This window comes from Amaranthus tricolor, chromosome 17 (assembly GCF_026212465.1).
Source record: "Amaranthus tricolor cultivar Red isolate AtriRed21 chromosome 17, ASM2621246v1, whole genome shotgun sequence".
NCBI lineage: Eukaryota > Viridiplantae > Streptophyta > Magnoliopsida > Caryophyllales > Amaranthaceae > Amaranthus > Amaranthus tricolor.
In genome coordinates this window covers 18,502,943-18,524,107 of record NC_080063.1, presented here as the reverse complement: position 1 = coordinate 18,524,107, position 21,165 = coordinate 18,502,943, and the positions used below count along the sequence as shown (strand labels likewise).

Below are 21,165 nucleotides of genomic sequence, written 5' to 3'. Positions count from 1 at the left end.
ATCAGCTATAAGACAATAGTCAACCATTAAATATTAAACACACATTTATATTTTTATAACAGTAAAGGTTACCCAATGAAATATTTCTATTTTTCTTTTGAGGTAGAGAGTTTAGTGGATGTAGTCAGCACATAGTTGGCCAATTAGACCATTATTAGACCATTAGCTTTTACATAACCTATCTTTTAAGCATTCTTTAGAGCCGAAAGACTCTTTGGCCGCATCCTCCTTTAGGGATATAGGTTGCCGCCTCCCTTCCTTCTCCAGATCTTGATCATAGTTTTATATGAGCGGGATACACTAGGTATGATGATGATGAATCGGAGATAATTGATAAATAATCACAAAAATCTAATTTTCTATTAATCTTTATTTCAAATATCATCTGAAGCTTCACCGTGAGACCTAGACAAAGTTTTGTGCGACCGGTTTGATCTATATTAATCAACATTAATCAGTCCAACAAGTCTTGTATGATACCGTCCTATCGTGAGACGAGCCCATAGAAGCAGCCCATTAGTAGAAAAAACAAAAAAAATAAAATTTGAATTGTATAGGCAGTAGTTTTTTAAAGAGTTTGGATTGACCCAATTAAAATCATTTCATTGTGAGACGGTTTCAATAAAGAATTAGTATAATCTATTTATTTTGTAAAGACGTGACGGCCCAGTTGGTCTTTTCTTTAGACCAAGTTTTTGAACTAATCACACTTAGCCCGATTTAAGTTGGGCTAGGTTCTATCTCGGCACAACCCAGTTGTAATTTTAGTTTAAGTAGGCATATAGATGGAACAAATTTTTAAATGAGACGTTTCATTATAAGATTATTTTTATTAGTTTAACCTATTTTATAAACTAGAGGGTTATATATAGTTGTCAGACATTTTAAGCGTGCTCATAACATCGACGAATCTACTTTGCTACATGGGATATATAGCAAACGATTCATCTATTTTTGAAAATAAATTCATACTTTTACAACGAAAAATAAAAACAATAATTATGGTAATTCAATTGGTTAGTCCTTTAAATACATTGTAACATGCATAGGTTCCAATATTATACAACAGGTGGTACATTCCTATATAAAATTGTATTACACGCAATATTTTACGCAACCCATCTAAAATTTTAAATTCACCATTGGTTTAAAAGTAAGAACCACCCTTAATTTCAATCCTGAATTTCTCTTACAATTTTGATATCTGACTTACGAATAGATAGAAAACTAAACTTGCAATAAAAGAGCAACACAACATACTTGGTAAAATTAAATTTGCATATCCCCCCATATCATCCCTACAACAAAAAAATGATATAAACTTTAAATTTTATTATACTGAGAAAAATTCAAAATATGGTTACGTGATAAATTTGTTATTGGGTTTGGACATAAATCGTAATAAGATCCATACAAACAAGAGCCCACAACGCCCAAATATGATGAGGTTTAATTCTAATTAAATCAATTGATAATAACAAGAGGATTAGGTTATTAAGCTTAGTGTTGGTCGATCAACCTTTTTCTAATTCTGATATATCTCATGCGGGTTATTCTTCAACATGACAAATTAAATTAATTAATAAATAAGAATAACAATATATAATGTTTAGAATATAAGAAAGTCGGTTTTTTTGGTTTGAAAATTTTCAAGTTTTTTTTAATTTATATACTCGTTAAATTATATGCACTTAATTGTTTTTTTAAAAAATTATAATAGATGATGTTTAATTTAAGGATTCAATCAAAAATAAAAAAATTTATGTTTAGGGAAATTTCATATAGTACATAATGCTTTTAATTTTGCTAGTACGTAGTATGGTATAAACGATATAAGCTTTGTCCACATGCTTGTATTCATTATATAGTAATATATATGATTATGTTTTGTATACATCATAATATATTTCTTTCAAATTAAATAAAGTCCGCTCTTATTAAAGTGGTTTGAAATTAAAATTAGGGTAACGATATGTTATATTCTCCATTTTCTTTAAGTGTATTATTTTGCTTTTGGATACTATTCATCATTTATTTTTAATTTGTATTTTATTTTTAATCTATGAGTTAAAACACAGTCAAATGAGATCTTGTTTTATTCTTTTCAACATAAAATTTATTAATATCTTATTTTTTTATAATTTTTAATTATGTACAATTAGATATATTAAAGTTAGTATTGGTGTGTTGGAAGCTTTATTGTAAAATTGATCTTGTGAAGAGGATTGACTTGTTTTGGTGATGGTGGAAAACTTCTAGAGGGTAAGAGAAGTTGATGTAGACCAAATAAAACGTATACGGAGTAAACGAAGAACGAGTAATTTTCATGAGTTGCATATTTCAAAGGATCTGACGAGGGATGAAAGTAGGTGGAAGCGTTGAATTTGTGTTTAAGACTAGTGATTGTTTTACTTTCATTTACCTCTTTATTATGTCCTACTTAGATTTTAAATTTATTGATCTAATTTTTCTGCTACTTATTTAAATAATTCTAATGGCTCAGCCCTAGTCCAATTTGTGCTATGATTTTTTTTCTTACGCAGTATTTGTGGACTCATTTCTCTGTAACGCACGCTTTGTTTGGAGGTTTATTTGACTGCACATATTCCGGAACATGTATGGTCTATTTGCTACGGTTCCCCTTGCTTAACTTTTATGCGTGAATACTAGTTTAATAACTATATATAACTATCCTATAAGTAGTTGTTTGTTGTTAAATGTTAAATTTGTTATTCAAAATACATGTATTTTGTAATTAAGAATTAATTGTTTGTCCCTGTGAGTTTGTTATTGAAATTCACATTCATTATCACAATATGTCATTTTCAATAGCAAATTTAATGGGGCAAAAGAGTACTAGTTATGGGCTTATGGCAACGGTTGCTTAAGGTGAACAAAGGTATTTTTGTTATTTTATCCAATATGAATACTATTGTTCAATAGCAGATCATCTTGGGGGTCTGAGGTGACTCCCCTGAAAATTTATAAATTATTTTATAATAGCATGAAAAGATTTTGTGAATTTTACAATAAAAAAATATAATTCAGTGATTAAGAGTACAACTTTTAAATAGCTTTTCATTTAGCTAATAATTTTGATCCTCTCTTATTTACGATCCAAAATCTACCCCTAATTTTATTATTTGTCTTTTGTTGATAAAAACTAGTTTCGAGACAATAAGATTTCTATAAATCAAACATGAGTCGCTTTTAATATTTATAAGGCCCAATGTGCAGAGTATCAAACACAAAGCTTATGAGAATATTAAAAAAAATCCACAATTTTAAATTTTATACTTTTAATTACTAGGTTTAATTATAATGAAATATAATTGACGATAAATGATTACAATGTTATTAAAAATATATGTAGTTAAGACCCCATAATATTAGGAGACCTGAGAAATTGCACGTAATACACGTTTTTGAGACCTCTTTGCTAATCCAAGGAGGATAGTTCTCTATCAAAAACCTAGTTCCTGGACCCTGGTATAGTATATATACTTGTGCAAAGACATGTAATTCTAATTCATATTGAACGCGTCTTCTGAGAGATCGTTTTTATAACAGATGGCTCTCCAGGCTAAGGCCCAACAAATAAAAAAAAGAAAAATCTAAAAACTGACGCATACGTTTGATCCTATTTGAAGTTGGTGTTATAACCTATTGAAGTTGGTGTTATAACCTATTAAAATTGATATTTAAAGTTGGTGTTATAACCTACTAAAATTGGTATTATAACCTATTTGGAGATGTCAACTTTAATAGGTTATAATACCAACTCTAATAGGTTATAACATCAACTTCAATAGGTTATAACACCAACTTTAAATAGGATTACACAGCGCGCGTTTTTCTGGTAGTTATTCTTTTTATGAATAATGGGTCTGCCCATTTGAGATGCGTCTTTTATGAAGATGGTCTCGAGTTTGAATTTGTGATTCATATTGATATTGTGTTAATTCGTCGTGGATCTACCCTAGCGGGTCCTGTTTAGATGAGTTCAACGGGCTAAATACAGGCCATGCTCAAACAAAATTAGATCGGGCCTTGTAAAATAAATAATTAGGATGAAATGGTTTGGGCTTTAAAATCTGGCCCAATCCGGCTCAACCCTTTTTGTTTAAGCAATGTAAAAAGCCAATTAGGAAACAAGACTAAATAGTCTCAGGCCAAACCCAATAGACAAGGACATTCAAGCAACAGAACATGACATTTTCTTTTACTAGCACCTAAGAAACACAAATTTTTGTGAGAGATACATTTAAAAGACTATTTTTAATTGGGTCGGTCTATTATATATATTTTTAAATATTGTAAGTAGGCATTAAGAATAATGTAAGTAGACATTCAAGATATTGAAAGTAGGCATTAATGATATGATAAGTAAGCATTAAGGATAATATAAGTAGGCATTAAGAATACGGTAAATAGATAATAATCTTTAATAGGTTGGAATTGAGATACGTCTGTCAAAAGAGACGATCTTTCAAGAGACTAGCTCCCTAACAAATACTCATTTTCAAGCCTTAATTAGCACGCACATATATGTTGCATCTAACCAAGTCAAGGAATTCTCCTTCAAGCTTCCAATCAATTAAATTTAGCATCATATGTATGATTAATTAATTTTCTTTCAAAAAGGCAAATTAGCTGGTAAATCATATTACAATATTACGTTTGCAGGGTGGAACATGATTGGACATACACTTGACGTTCTGGCTATATTTGATTATTTTGCAACTCTCCCATGAAGTATAAGTGTATTAGAAGCGGCAATCTCGATATATAAATAACATTAATGATAATATTTGCAATAACAATGCGGAAGTCTCAAAGTGCCGATTTGCTAAAAGCTTTTAAAAACTAAAAGCTTTATGACAAACGATAAATATTACATCCGAGAAGGCAAAAGAAAATACATGTCGTTTGTTCCAAAAAAACGTAATAACTAAAACTAAATACGTCAAGATCATCAAATATCAAGTGAATAACAAAATGCAGCTAAGTCCTCGATAGCATAAATAATAGGTAGCTGTGGCCTGGATCGGAACCTGAAACTAATTCCTGCAAAATGCTGCCATCCATAATACGGGTGACACCCGGTTGAATCGGTCAGTGCTTAACGCCGAGCGTAACTCCCTATCCAGCTTAAAATACAAAAATTGCACACAATATTTACAAAATAATATTTAAAGTACGAACTTATAACTAATTGATACCACTGTATAATTTTACTATATTCTTTATTGTTTTATACTTTTAAGTCATTAAGAAACCATTCTCAACCATGGCAGAAGTACGTTACTGCCACTTATACTATCGGTAATCTTAATACTTAAGTAAGTTCATTTAATTAATACTCATAAACGTACCATGCATCATTGCATCAACACCAATCAAGTTCATCACTGATCAACAAGCAAGCGCAATAATATGACACCTGATATATGTAAGGGTCTGGCTAAATTAGGGCCAAAGCCCTATATCTAATTGTGGTGGGGGTCATCACCTCGCCAATGTTTATGCTCGAGCTTCTACAGGATAGGTAGCTAACCCCCTGTCTAACACCGCATTTATACGTGTCGGCTAACACGGGCGCCGGGATTTTACATGTCGGTCCATGGTTCAACATTACCTTACTATCAGGATCATTCAACCAATAATCAGATAATTTCACATAAGTTCATCACATTTTCATTATTACATGCTAACTTTGACTTTATTCAACTGAGGTGATAACTTTTTTTATTTAATATAGTTACTACTATAGACTTAAATTTTATCTTTAGACCCTTGTAGTTCATAAATTAATTTTTACTCATTACATTTTATTTATCACTCTGTATTTAATAGTTTTCACATTTATCACCAAAAATTTTACTTATTTTATTAATAGTCACCACTTTAATATTTTCTACTAGTAGTTAATAAAATTTATTTTCCATGAAATAAACTCCTAAAATCGATATTACCTAACTTAGAATCAATATAACTTATTCTTTTCGGATAATTAATTATTTTATTTATAACTCCAAGTTAAATTGTAATCTCAGGATAAGTTTTTTAAATCCAACAATTTCACAAAAGTCAACGCTTCAAGTTTTAGGGAAACTAGAACTTTATTAAGTTTACAAAAAGATTAATATTTTAGCAAATAATCATAAAATTTGAAACTTCTCAATAATTAATATCTCTAGTTATAAAAACAGAGTGACACTTACAAATTTTTCACAAAAATCAATATTTCAAGTAAACTTTGTAATTTTTATGAAAATTCAATATTTTTAGTTGTAAAGCAAGTAAAACTTTAAAACTTCACAAAAATCATTATTTTAAGTAAACTTTATAATTTTCACGAAAATTAATGTTTTAGATATAAAACGGGTTAAACTTTATTTTTTGACATTTTCATAAAAATCAATATTTCACTAATAATTTAAAAGACAAATTTCTAAAAATACTTTTACATCTTTGTACATAAATTTTTGTTCAACTAGTAAACTAAAAAAAAAAAATATTTTGTACGACTAGTTTATTTAATATCATAAAAGTTATCTTTATTATAATTTCTCATATATTAAAGGAAACACTTTAATTGCTTATAAAAGGTTATTCACAAATATATTTTAATCTTATTGTGGATACTTAGTAACTTATATTATTTAATTTTTTTTTATTATATATAAACTAATATGGTCAATGCCTAGGTTACTTTCGGAGTATTTTCCACTTATAAACAACTTAATTTATTTATTGTAGTATATCCTAAGTTTAAATAATTAACATAATCACTAAAAAAAAATTCAACACAATAACGTGAAAATTCGATAACATAAATATCAAATAGATTCTACTAACAACTTTTTAAATATAATCCTAGTTGATATAACATGTTCATAAAAACTACTCACAACTTATTAAAATTATTTAAAACTAACATATTAAAAATAAATTCTACCATAAACATACTTAATTATAATAACATTCCTAATATAACACATAAGCCATAAACATACTAACACAAATTTATACATAAGTAAAACTTAATTTTAGTTAGAGCATAATAATCCATCCAACTTTCTAACATTTTCAAAATTTATTAAACAACATACTAACAATATTTTTAGCATAACATACTTAGTATAAACATAATCATAAATTCATCAACCAATTTTCCTAATTAATCATGCCCCATATATTTCATACTTTGCATATTATAAAGTAAATATAATGTAAAATTTCCACATAAAAATAGAGTAAGAAATTATACCCAACTATGCTTCTTCTTCTTGATTTTCTTCAACTAATTAATTTTAGGAAATTAGTATATGATATAATAAAGTGAAATTAGGAGCAAATGGAAGAAAAGTAGTTGACTTAATTCCTTAATATTACATAACTAGAATGATATATTTTAGGTGTGTTTTGCTTTAAGTTTGCAAGGTTGAATGTTAGGAAAATAGCTAGTATATAAAGAAGATATTTATGGGACAAGATCTTATAATATTTGGATAAAAAATAAAAAAATCATGGCTCCATATCTTACCCATAACCATCCAACGTGATGTTAAGGATGAAGTTTGATTTCTTTTCAAACTTACTTTACTTATGTAAGTAAATAAGTAATAAAAAAATAAAGGTAGGTTTTGACTAATTAATTTTAGGTAGTTAGGATAAGTTTAGGTGTAAAAACAAGCTTAAAAGTGTAATTAAATTTAGTATTATAATTATACCAGTTTTAAAATAGTTTAAGTGAAAGTGTTAAAGTCGTTAAAATAATTGTTAATGGAATTAATTAGGAATTAAGCATCTAAAACGTAAAGCTTTAGTAAACCGTAAGCTAAATAATTATGAAACTTTCGAAGTATATAAATTAGTAATTAAAACTATTGGGCTCAAAAAGAATATTTTAGAAATATAAAATTTTGAGTTGGAAATAATTTAAAGAACTCAAACACGTATTGAAATTATAAGGGAATATAAAATTGGATATAAGAATTAAATCTCGAGGAATAAAATTATATATGATGACTAAATTAAATTGGAGTTAAGGATTATGAATTAAGAATTTATCAAAAAAAAAATAATTAATCGGATGATTAAAGGAAATTTCGAGTCTGTAACAACAAGTCAAAGAAATAGAACATTATCTTAAAGTAAGTCTTCTTCCGAAGCCGAGTATAATTTTTAATTTTTAATTGGAATAATTTATTATTTACTCTTTCAGTCTTTTTGAAATTGCAACAAGAGCACTTGACACAAAGTTTAAGTATAAATGATATTATATTCACCAATTATACATACTCTCTTTCAAATGAAAAAAGTTATACATAGTCATAGTCAAAAATTTATTTATTTATCATTAACAATATTGCAATATATTTACCCATAACGAAAGATTATATATTGCAACCTCGTGTAGGATTAAAACCATAAATAGGCAGTCTAATTTTCCTCTATTAAAAAACCTATGTCTTAGTTATTCACCTATAGTAAATTCTTTATTCCTTGTACTTTAAAATTAGTTATATTTAGTGATTTTCTACTAATTTTATCTTCAACCCTCAAATTATTAGAGGATCCCAAATTAGACGCATTATAATTAAGTTATTTGATCTAATTATTTACCTTCCATATGTTCTTCTTTTTGTGAAGCCAACTATTTTTCTTAAAACAAAGTTATTTGATCAAAAAAGCTTTTCTTGCGCTAAGAGAAAAAGTAATTAATTAAAATTAAATAATAAATGGCTTATAAAGTTGATCATGAATATGATTATCTATTCAAGATTGTTTTAATTGGGGATTCAGGGGTCGGTAAATCCAATATTTTGACAAGGTTTACCAGAAATGAATTTTGCTTGGAATCCAAGTCCACAATTGGTGTTGAATTTGCTACGAGAACATTAGAGGTAAGTTTCAAAATATATTTATGTATAGATATGGTGCTCTATTATCCCAAAATTTTGTTACTTTAAAATCAATCTCAATTTATGATGTTATTCCCTAGGTTATGAAAATGTTAACATGTTACAATATCATTGGACATCTTATTAAATGAAAAAACTTTTAGTTCAGTTGATTTCTTAACATGGTATCAGAAGACACGAGTTTTAATTTATTGACTCCTGATTTAAAGTTGAATATATCACCTCATGTATAAGGAGAGTTTGTGTTGCAATTATATTTCCACCTAAAGAATTCTCATGATAAAACGTGTTAGAATATATAACATATCTGAAGTTGTTACGTTACACTTACCGCTCTAAGAATTTCAAAATCTTATTGAATAAAAAAACACAAGGTTACCCATGTTTCATAAGATGTGGCATATGTACTATTAATGTATTAGAGTTTTAGCATAATAGTTGTGCTTGATTAATGTGGCATGGGTACTTAAATTGGGGTTGAATTTTGAAGATAGTTGTATATTATTATGAGTTTTGGGTAATTAATATTTGAATAGATCGTAATAAAGTTAGTATTTTTTGTATCTTGTAAAGAAAATAGAATCCTGCTTGTATTTATCGCAAAAATCTCATTTTAACATGCTTAAATCGAACAAAATTCGAGTTGACTCACTGTTTTTTAATAGCCCGTTATAAATTGCGTGATTTCATAATGGTCCCTTAAAAATCCGTTACAACTCGCCCGAGTCGTGTTGGAACTAAAAATCAAATCTAAGCATGTAAAAGATACATGTTTTTGTAAAATTGAAGGGATATATAATAATTAGTTTAAAGTGCAGGTAGAAGGAAAAAGGGTAAAAGCCCAAATATGGGACACAGCAGGACAAGAAAGATACAGAGCCATAACAAGTGCATATTACAGAGGAGCCGTAGGAGCCCTATTAGTGTACGACATCACCAAGAAGCAAAGCTTTGACAACGTGGTCCGATGGCTCCGCGAGCTGAGGGACCATGCGGACGCCAACATTGTTCTCATGTTAGTTGGAAATAAGTCGGATCTTCGGCATCTCAGAGCCATTCCTGAGTATGATGGTCAACTTTTTGCTGAGACTGAAGGACTTGTTTTTCTAGAAACTTCTGCTTTTGATTCTACTAATGTTGATAACGCTTTTCAAAGGATTCTTGTAGATATTTACCAAGTTATTAGGAAGAAAGCTTTGGCTGCTCAAGTACAACCTGCTGTTGTGCCTCCTGGAACTGCTATTCATCTTGGGAATAACCAAAATAATAATAATAATGTTAATAATAATCTTGACAAAAACACCTGCTGCTCTAACTGACCATCATAATAGTTGTTACCATATTCTACAGGTTTTTGAGTTTACAACGATTGAAATATATACCTCATTGATTATGATATCATCCGTATTAGTCATAAAATCTGTTTTATGTACAGTTAGCGGTGACTGTTTTTGAAACTGTATTTTTGCACAATGATCTTTATTGTACATACTTTATTGTCTCTAGTTTGAGTTTTAAAAGCATTCTTTTTGAGAAATGTAGGGTAAGGTTTTAATTTACCTTCTTTACACATTTGTGGTTTTTGTATTCACATTCTGTTTAAACGCTTTGTGTAGAGCGTTTTTTTTTTTTTTTTTAACTATTTGTAAAGTGATTTTTGGAATAGTTTTTTGAAGAATTTTGAGTGAAAGTTGTTGATATTAAATTTTAGAGTTGTATTAGCTAGTTTTGATATTGTTATTGTAAAAATATTTGGTATGTAGTAAAAATGTATTTGTATTCATATTATTGGAATATGCTTATAAAAATATTATATGAGAATTTCTTTAGACCTCCAACTAATCCCAATTAATAATTAATTATCATATCTACCAATTGTGTGCTCTAAGCTTAAGCTTTGTCTTTAATTCCCTTATTTATCATTTCATTGCTCCACAATTTTTTCCAGGCTAGAGTTTTTAGATATTGACTTTGACAACAAATTGGACTGATATAAACTAATTAATTAAAATTATGGAAAATATGTTAATGGGTACTTAGATTTGTAATTTAAAGTAATTTCATAATACTAACATCTTGTTAAAAAGTAATTCAAAAATAAATTACTCAATCAACGAAATTATTTTATTATTATAGGGCAGACTGAGAGAATGAGAGAGCTAGGCGAGAATCAAATTTAAGACTAGATTTTGTTAAATTTTAACCTAACCAAAAATTAATAGGTCATAAACCAAAAATTTTCTGAAAACGACCCCGAAATAATGGGGAACAATAGGTCAAACCAGATTGGAATCTGAACTCGACGTTTTGACCCATTTTCAATTGCACATCAGCATTTTTAGGTCCACATTATCGATTACTAATGCACTACATTATTAATTAATTTTTAAAATTTTAATTCTAACATTTATATGTAACCCGACTATCGGTATTTTGGTCTTTGTTTCTTGATCAACATAGAAAAAGAAAGAATAAAAACACTTCTAGTTATCAGCTTTAATGGATTAACACGAATATATTCTTTGGAACATTCTACAATTAATTAAACTGGACCAGATAAAAAGATCCAACGTTGCATTAAATAATTTATGATACAATAAGCCAAGAATGGTAGCTCTATCCTACCCTTAAAGGCCCACTATTTCATTTTGAAACTTTAAACATGGTACTCCCTCCGTTCTTTTATATTTTTTCACCTTATTATAACGAATAGTTTCATAAGTATTTTCATTTTGAAATACTTTCTATTTTCTGAAAGTATTTTTCTCAATTTTACCCCTTAAAAACCACCCTTTCCCTTTATTTTAACCGGTTATATTAATTGAATTCTTAAATATTTTGGTCGTTGTGTATGTCATTATGACCCCTGAATAATTTCTTTTCCTCCTTCTTGTAGACGTTACTTTTTCTCTCCTCAAAAACCCACTTTCATGGCTTTATAGCTCTCATCCCCCTGTTTCTTGTTCATTTTTAGTTCATTTTAACTGAGTTAAAATACAAATCTATTTATTCTCAACATTTTGAGGTTCGTTTTGTGATTTTTGGCAAAGTTTGGAATTTGCATGCCCTCTGTTTTGAGGTTCCTTCATCCGCCATTACCTTCTTCTTGAAGCTTTAATTTTTTGAGATGAAAAACAACGAATCTAACCGTGCTTCTTCAATTCCTTCGTTTCTTTATGATGGTCTCTGTGAGTATGGTGAATTTTGTTCTTGTTCCTTTCATGGTCGTTCACATTTATACTTACATGAAATTTTAAGATGGTCCAAGAAGGATCTTGAGGCATATCACATGTCCCTTGAAGATGATGCTACATCTACTTATCATGAATCTCTACCTTCTTCTCCTTCTGTTGAAAAGGAACCACCACCAACAATTGTTGAATGGTTGTTTAACTCTCCATCTAAATTAAATCCTTCAAGTTCACCAAATATGAAAGAAGATCAACTCGATTTGGTTGTCCCTGACACTCTTGAAGATGTTATTGCTTCTAAAGCTAAAACAAACCCTAAAAAATGTATCTGATGTTTGTAAGGCTGTTCTGATTTTCCGCTTTTTTAGAATTACACTTGACATTTTGGTGTTGATTTTTGTGTTCATGTTTGCTGTTGGTTTATGTTGATCTTTTATTTATGTTTTCTGAAATGTGTTGATGTTTTGTTCTTCTGGTTTATGTTTTCTGAAACTTCTTGATGTTTATGTTCGTATGTGCCCCTGTGATGTCAATTTTGTTGAGGATTATTGACCTCTAATTTCTGAAAAAATAACTTTAATTACTTGGTTGAGTAGCATTTGTTAAACCTAAACACATCAATTGATTTTCTATTCATGTTTAGTTGCTTCATTTGTCATGACCAATTATAATCTGAGAGGATTCATAACCTCTATGATGAATAGGCTTTTCTTCTGAAATAATGTAAATAATGAAGTGACTTAGCAAAAACATGAACTTTAATCATTGATATGGATTGTGGTTGACACTTTATTGCTCCTAAGTTCTTAAAGTCACATTTTTAATGATGATCCAAACAAATAAACTAAGGGGCTGTGAAGTTTATCATCCTTGAGTTTCTTCAATTGCTTCCTCATATGCTTCATGAATGATTTGTGAATTTTGTGCAGCATCCTCATTCTCTGTTTGGGTTTGTTGCTGATATCTGTTTGAGTTGAGAAAAGCAACAACTTCTCTAACCAGTTATGTTGAAATTCTTAATTAAATCCTTATCTTCCATTGTCTTCTTGTACTTTTTTCCCATTGTGTGGTTGTATGTAGTCATTACACCCCTTAACCTTTAAAATCTCATTTAAATGGTGTTGTAATGAGATCCACACATTAGTTAAGGTCTTTGGATGTAACTCTCCAAATGCATCTTCAAATGCTGTTATTAATTATGTCGTGTTTTTGGGCATCTTTTTATGCATTAGTGATTGTATGCTCCTAAAGAAACCCAAATCAAGAATGTTACAATCCGGACTGTTTGGAGGTTATTGTGTGAGAATAAATGTTAAAGCCCTTGCCTATTGTGTTGTTGCCAAATTAGATCATCATTTGTGATATAAACCCTTGCATTATCTTGTTGAAGAAAAATAATGGAAGGACCTTCACTTGGCCATTTTCTTAGTATTGCTGGAATGAGTTGTTGTATAAGAATACTCCTATACATCTCTTGAGTAACTGACGTTGTTGTATAAGAATACTCCTATACACCTCTTGAGTAACTGACTTGGTCGGTTTAATCTCTATTGAGCCCCTTGGTAGATTTTTTGAGTCTCTTTGTGTTGTCACATCTCTAATGTAAGTACGTTCGCCCATTAGTTTAAACTCAAGTATGTTTGGTGGTACTACCACTCTTTTTCTTCCACATTTTTTGTAATTTGATTCTACAACGTATGACCTGTTTGCTTCTTTGGTTTGAATTGCTCGTTTCCATAAATTTCTTATGGTTCTATGATGATAACTGCATTTTTGAGCAATTCGTTTGAATGTACCATGAGGAAGTGAGCCACTAACTTTTAGTGACAACATTTCTTGGAAAATAAGATGCCTTAACTCATTGTTGAGTCTCGACTTATGATGATCTTGTTGCTGTGGTTCTTGCTCTTCCATGTTCTGTGGTTCTTCTTTTGATTTTAAACTGGACTCTGGATCATATGCATTTGATCCAAAGTACCGAGCCCCTTTTGCTTATCTTCACTTCCTGAAGCCATTGAAGGGCAATGATACACTGATTTTTTTTCAAAAACTGTTAAGGCTACTGTTTTTGAAGATAGTTCAAGAGTTTGTGGACTGTTAAGTATAGTTGCTTTGATATTTTGGTGTACTGTATAGAATCCTTTATAGGCTGATCTGGAATTTGTAAGGTCATTTTTTTCAGATTATGTTTGTAATTTCTAATTATAGTAAATTTAGTTCTTAATCCATATAATTGTAAGTTGACCAATGCAAGGAGTTTGGAGTGTACATGTATGGTTGTTCTTTTTTTGGATGGATTAAGTTCCCTCCTTTTTTTAGATTTAACCTCCAAACTTTCCCAATTTGGAAAGTTCAGCATAGTTGGTTAATTTTCCCTTCATGTACTGTTCTCTCTTCTCTTTAATTACATTAATAAAATCAGTTTTGTTTGTTTTACTTTTATTTATTTTTATTTTCTCTTTCATACTTCCAATACAATTATTACTTCACACTACTATTTAATTAAAATAATACCCACTTCAACTAAAGATTATATCTTCTTTTATATGTGTGAAAAACCCATAGTGAAAGAACATAAAAGATCGGAGAGAGTATATTTTATTGACTGAAGCTATTATCTAATTTGATCACTTATAAATATTGGTTGATTAATTAGTTGATAATACAATAATTTAAATCAATTGTGATAAAGGTGTTTGATAAAAATTATTTTTTAACGGTTTAGTTGTTTATCAAAAAATAAATGGATAAAAGCCAAAATATCTCCATAGCAGTGCCAATTATTAGAGAAAATGTAAATTAATTGTTATCAAATACTTCTTCCGTTCTAAATTACTTGCAACATTTACTTTTTCATGTAGTCAGTGCACTAATTCAATTCTTATATCTCTAATTATATATAATAAAAAATTGTAAAATTTTGATATTAATATTCTTTGCTTCGAGACAAATCAAACAAGATCCCACTTAACTATGTTTTAACTAAAAAATTAAAAATTAATTACAAATTAAGAATGATGAGTGAATAGTGTAAATATTGCTAACATTAGGTCTAATTTGAAACAAATAACATATCTTCATAATTACTGATTTAAACAACTAATCTAACAACTTAACTTGCATGTGACATTTTTTTTTTTAGAAATTTTGTCTCTCATAAAATAATGGGCCCAACTTCTCAAAATAACAGTATAGCAAATTTATAGAACATTATCAATATCAATAGCATCAATCATCAATATATAAAAATGTGGCTAATTTACAATAAGAAAGGAAATAAATGAATAGTCGATTCACTTAATAACAACAAAGTAATATAATAGTTAAATCAATATTTATTTCACTTGGTATATAATGGAATAATTAATTTCCACCACATAATAATTTGGGTTGATACTTGGGTATATATGACACAAAATCATCTCATATATGTATATGATGAAACAGGATCCTTAATCTCAAGATTTTAAAAGAGGAGAAAATACAATCACCATCATGAACAAAGGATAGGACGAAGCAATCAGGACCCCTTCAGAGATCCTAACTCCCTGGGAAGGACAACTTAGCTCTCTATAAGATTAAACCTGCTCCCTAGCTAAGAGTCAGGACAACAGGACTCACAGAGGCAACATGCACACATCAAAAGAACCCTGGCAGAGGTAGAAGAACATAAATACCTGCAGAATGGTTGACCATGCAGAATGATAACAACGAAAACGATGACGTGGCAGGAGACAACTGCAGTTGTATTCAGAAAAGCTGTCAACAGTTGTATAAGATAAGGCACCATACTTACCTCGTACCCTACCTAGGTAAGTGTACTAAAAGACAGAGAGTGGGGACCACGGTATAAAGACCAGCAAACCACCGGACGCCACATAGGCTTACAAAGTATTCTATTTCTCTCTCCACTAATCCCGAAAAGGATTTCATTCAAGGTAAAAGCCAAAACTGCCATTAGGGTTTTGGGAACCTCTCCTAAGGCCCACCACTATAAATATATGATGCCATGCATCACCAAGGGTAGCGTAACTTTTACATTGAAACCCAAGCATTATTCTCTCATACAGAAATAGCTCTAACTTCTTATATACTTTATCAGTAATCATCTCAAAACCCTTACTGACTTAGTGATCGGAGGAGGACCCCTCTCCGGCCCTCGTTTGCTACCTTGTGCAGGAAAACACGATGAAACAGTCAGGAAAGCAACTCAAACTTCCCCAGTAGTTCATATACACTATGAACCTTAAAAGGCATTCTCTTCATCTTTATTGAGAGTGTTGATTGTTCTCTCCACAGCCGAAACATTTATATAAATCATAACTCTTTTTTGTTTTATAATATTAGGGAAAAGTATAGTAGCATATATATATTTGAGCAGAATATATGCTTATTTTTGTTTCAAATTAAAGTAAACTTGACCAAATTAAGGTTTATATATGAGCAATATATGTGCAAGTCACGTATGCCAAATTTAAGGAACATTTTCCCTATTGGATTATGTCTAGGTCATTATATTGGATAGACTCCGATTGTTATTAAAATCGCCAACTCGTAGTTTAATAGTTAAAAACATTTAATTATATATAAAAACATTAATTTGAATGTTTACAATAAAATTACATATTAAATAACAATATTAATATATTAGTACTTAACTCAAAAAAAAAATTAGTACTTGTATTTTTTTATATACTAGTACTAGTATATAGCCAATAGGTTTAAATTGCATATATAGGAGAAGCTTTAATTTTTTCAAAAGCTTTTTTTTTTAAAAAAAAAAAAAATTTAATTAGAGTTGATGCATGTTCCTTGTTCTTGTTCTTATATGAAATGATTTTCAAAGTTTATATCATGCATCCATAATGGATCATGACGGGAAACAAAGTTGTTCCATATCTATCTTAAAGAACTCTTCTCATTCTTTACTTTCTCAAAGCAATAATATATATATATATATATATATATATATATATATATATATATATATATATATATATATATATATATATATATATATATATATAATGGACTATAGTAATATGACTTATTAAATTATATGTAATTTTTATTTATGTGAAGTTACACATGATGTTTACAGTATCTAAAATAATTCCTTCATTAGTGTTTTTCTAACAAAGGTAAAATCGCGTATATCTGAACCTTTAAATTTCACTCTAGAAAAGAGTGCGAGATATTTAACCGCTTTGGGTTAATAAATTTTGTGTTATAAAGGATGTATGTTGGGTTAATAAAATATTATGGTATGAAGGATGTATGTAGATGTGAGGATTTAATAAGTGCATAAAAAAGATTTGTCATAATATCTATTTGTTTATCCCTTGGATATCCGTACAAAAGAAATGAGAAACATAAAAGGAACAAATTTTGGTTTATTTGCAATCTAGAGGGGGAGTATATTAATGGTTAAGATCCATCAAAGTCAATATAGTTCGTAAAACCGGTTCATATTGATATACTCACAAGTCACAACTCACACCGACTATTAATATCTCATTTCACGTCAACATAATAATACAATTTTTTTTAATCGTTAAAAATAAATTAATTTTTGTTTGATCCGTTTAAAAATAAATTTAATAATTATTTATTTTTAACCGGTTCATATTCGTTATGATTACTGAAAATAAATCCAACTATATTCTAATTGTTTGACTTAGAAAGAAGGCTTGAAGACGATGTTTATAAACGATAGATGAGTACATTTTACAAAAAAATTGCAATATGTGATTTATTTTAAAATAAAAAATAGATAGTGTTATTTTCAACGGATCAAGTAAATATTGATTTATTATTGATAATTTTTCCATTTTTTTATCATTTTACATGAAAAAGAAAATAATTCCAAGAGAAGACTAATTTTATAGTGGTTGGCCTCATAGTCATATAATGAAGTGCATTATGGCATAGATGGAATTTGGAGAAGACTAATTATAAATTTATTGACGTTTAATTTATAAATAATTCTAAATTTTTATTAAAATATAACTTTTTGAAAGTCATTTTCTATTTAAAATATTCTATACATTCAGTCAACTTTATTTACTAAAACAATCAATAGCTCATATTTCATAATAGAAAATTTTCAAGTAGAATTGATAACTTATTGTGCCCAATTTTCCTCAACCTCCCCACCGGCCCACCAGCCCACCACCCTATTCAATTAGTAGTTACAACATTGTACAAATTAGGAGAGCATATCATGAAACTTGAATGTCATGACATAAAGCATAAAGGAAAAGGTGTTTAGCGAATAAATTACCATTACCAATTAGACAAATAAAATGTATTTATTATTTGTGAGTTGAATTTAACTCTATATTATATCTATTAATAATAAGTTGTTTGTCTGATGGGTGAAAAAAATAATCATGACTTTTAAATATTATGACATAATTCAAAAATAATGAAAATATTTAGTTCATCGTTCATTAAAGTGAGTGCTTTATGTATTTGCTATAGAGTATATGCTACAACTTTAAGGGGCCATTTAATGTACAATATCAAAAAAGTAATAATAATGAAATTTTAGCATAATTTTGTTACAAAATTATATGTGAAGGTTCATGTTCTAACTCTCAAGATTTTTTGAGATAATAGTAATGAAAATCCTTATCTCTACCTTCTATTACATATTATGGAAAAGCAAATAAATATGTGAACAAAATAAAAATTTTAATTTAATGTATGAATGAAAATTATATAAATAATAAAGTATGAATTATCACAAAATAAGACAAATTTATTACGAAGAATTGAAAAAGAAAATTGGATAATTCTTTGGCACATCAACTTTAATGATTTAGTATGAGAAAGTTTAGTGTAGACATAAGTCTACATTATTTAGTATACTTTAACTTTAAAATGTAAAAAATAATATGTATTTTATCTTTATAAGTACAATCATCAAAAAATATTTATTAGTAGTATTATAAATTGGTCTACACTTAGATAAGTGATTATGAAACTTATAGAAGTATATTGAAGATTTTAGTTGCCTGTGTTAGCCGTTAACTTAGTCAAATAAAAAAAATTCCACATGGTTGCATTCAGTTTTCATAAAATGTTAGTGGTAGAACTTATGCCATTCAATTTATGCACTATCTAACTGCCGTAGCATTTTTCGTTAAATTCTTGTTAACTGTTTAATTCATCATTTTGTAAGATTTTTCTACGTGGTAGCATCCAATATTTGCTCTCAAATGTTTAATTCAATATTTTAACGTTTAATTCACCGATTAATTTATTAACGCCCTTAAATGTTGTAATAATGAAGTAGATATGTATTAGTGCTTGGAATGCACCTTTTGAACTTATGAAATGCACCTTTTGAGCTTATTAAATGCTTTTTTGAATTATTTATTAACTTTTGTAATGCACCTTTTGAACTTTATAATGCCATTAGTTTGAATGAAAATATAATTGTTATAACATTTAAGAACATTGATAAATTAATCGGTGAATTAAACGTTAAAATGGTGAATTAAACATTTGAGGGCAAAAATTGGATGTTATCATGTGGAAAAATCTTACAAAATGATAAATTAAACAGAAATTAACAAGAATTTAACGGAAAATGCTACGGCAGTTAAATAGTATATAAACTAGATGCTACCATATGGAAAAATCTTATAAAAATACTACTACTAGCATTTTATGAAAATTAGATGTTACCATATGAAATTTACAAATAAAAAAATAAACAAGTCATCGGTTTAGCGTTGTCTTTAGCAACCAAATTTGAATGACCTGCAGGCTGCAGCCCTGGCTCACATTCAAAATCAAAACAACCCAACAATTTTCGAAGTCCCATAAATTACTGTAATAAGTGCTTGATTGATGATCTACTTTTTCAACTCATCGTACTAATATTGAAAAATGTCTGGTTCAAGTCATCATTGACTATTTAATTCAAAAATAAAAAAGTTTCTTATAAATACAACATCTATTACACAAATATTTTTAATACCCTATTCTTAGTTAAGCTTATTTTATATATTACGGTTGATATAAAAGGAGAAAATATAATCAAGTGATATTTTATTTAAATCGTCTAACACATAATGTCATCAAAATTTTCTAATTTTCCGTTATGCATAACTTAAGATATAAATAATCAAATTAACAACATTATATTAGATTGTGTAATAAAGTAAAATGTAGCAAGTATGTGAAACATAGTATCTAAATAAAGCCAACGTCACAAAAAAGGTCATGGACTTAAATGTCATTTATTCTTCATTTCAAGTGAAACATTTAACACCATATCAGGGTAGGGACACTTGCTTGGATTGTGGATCATAAAAAACATGTTGCCTTGGCCTATTTCTATTCTTATGAAGCATCTTCGTTTCATATGGAGGATGTAACAAGGACTACAAATTATAAAAGGTGGAATGTGGATTAGATTCTCATCCTATATACCAACATGGAAATGTGCCGATGTGCGGCATGTTCAAAGTTGATATTGCACACTAATTAGAGTTGTCTTCAATATATTTATGTAGCTATCTAATGAATTCATAAAACAAATTTATAATCTCATATTGTTAAATTAGGCTGGACTTATTACGAATGCCAGCATATTAACGAGGGGACACAAGTGCACACACTTTATAAGCCAAGGAGATATATACCATCCCAAAACCATATGGCAATGGGAAGAAGGTCTCTAATAGCTTATAAAGCGTGCACACCATTTTCAATTTATCGATGTGGGATAACTCATCCCAACACATATTAAGTTTTAATAATTAATTATATTTCATTAGGAAAAAATATTTTTAAAAAAAAATTTAATAATAATATTTTCATTTACAAAGGGCAGTAATTGTGAGAGTTTTATCGACAATATCAATGCTAAGATTAAATCTTGGCCAAGCAAACATTTCTCTTATGAATCTAGAGTCCAACTCATTTATGTTGAGGATCACCATTCGTCATTTGTTGTATTAAATTTGTTATTGAAATTATATATATAGATTCGCACCAGAAAAGATATGATTAAATATATGCTTAATGAG

At 28.8% G+C, this 21,165-nt stretch overlaps 2 protein-coding genes across 2 annotated transcripts; one reads left to right on the top strand and one right to left on the bottom strand.

The window, feature by feature from the left end:
• The first annotated feature begins 8,747 nt into the window (after positions 1 to 8,747).
• Positions 8,748 to 10,249, top strand: LOC130803828 (ras-related protein Rab2BV-like). The gene is made up of 2 exons (XM_057668029.1): positions 8,748 to 8,912; positions 9,749 to 10,249. Exons 1-2 carry the CDS (start codon positions 8,748 to 8,750, stop codon positions 10,247 to 10,249), a joined length of 666 nt encoding a protein of 221 aa, XP_057524012.1.
• A 3,184-nt stretch (positions 10,250 to 13,433) lies between these two features.
• On the bottom strand, positions 13,434 to 14,491 carry LOC130803591 (uncharacterized). The gene is made up of 2 exons (XM_057667770.1): positions 13,637 to 14,491; positions 13,434 to 13,592 (listed from the first exon to the last, which is right to left on the bottom strand). Exons 1-2 carry the CDS (start codon positions 14,033 to 14,035, stop codon positions 13,434 to 13,436), a joined length of 558 nt encoding a protein of 185 aa, XP_057523753.1. The 5' UTR covers positions 14,036 to 14,491.
• Positions 14,492 to 21,165: the final 6,674 nt, after the last annotated feature.

Bases quoted from the DNA above. Each gene is read 5' to 3' on its own strand.
- LOC130803828 (XM_057668029.1), top strand. From the start codon at position 8,748: ATGGCTTATAAAGTTGATCATGAATATGATTATCTATTCAAGATTGTT. The intron at 8,913-9,748 runs GTAAGTTTCAAA...TTTAAAGTGCAG, and splicing joins TTGCTACGAGAACATTAGAG to GTAGAAGGAAAAAGGGTAAA.
- LOC130803591 (XM_057667770.1), bottom strand. From the start codon at position 14,035: ATGGAAGAGCAAGAACCACAGCAACAAGATCATCATAAGTCGAGACTC. The intron at 13,593-13,636 runs GTGTATAGGAGT...GTTACTCAAGAG, and splicing joins CCAAGTCAGTTACTCAAGAG to ATGTATAGGAGTATTCTTAT.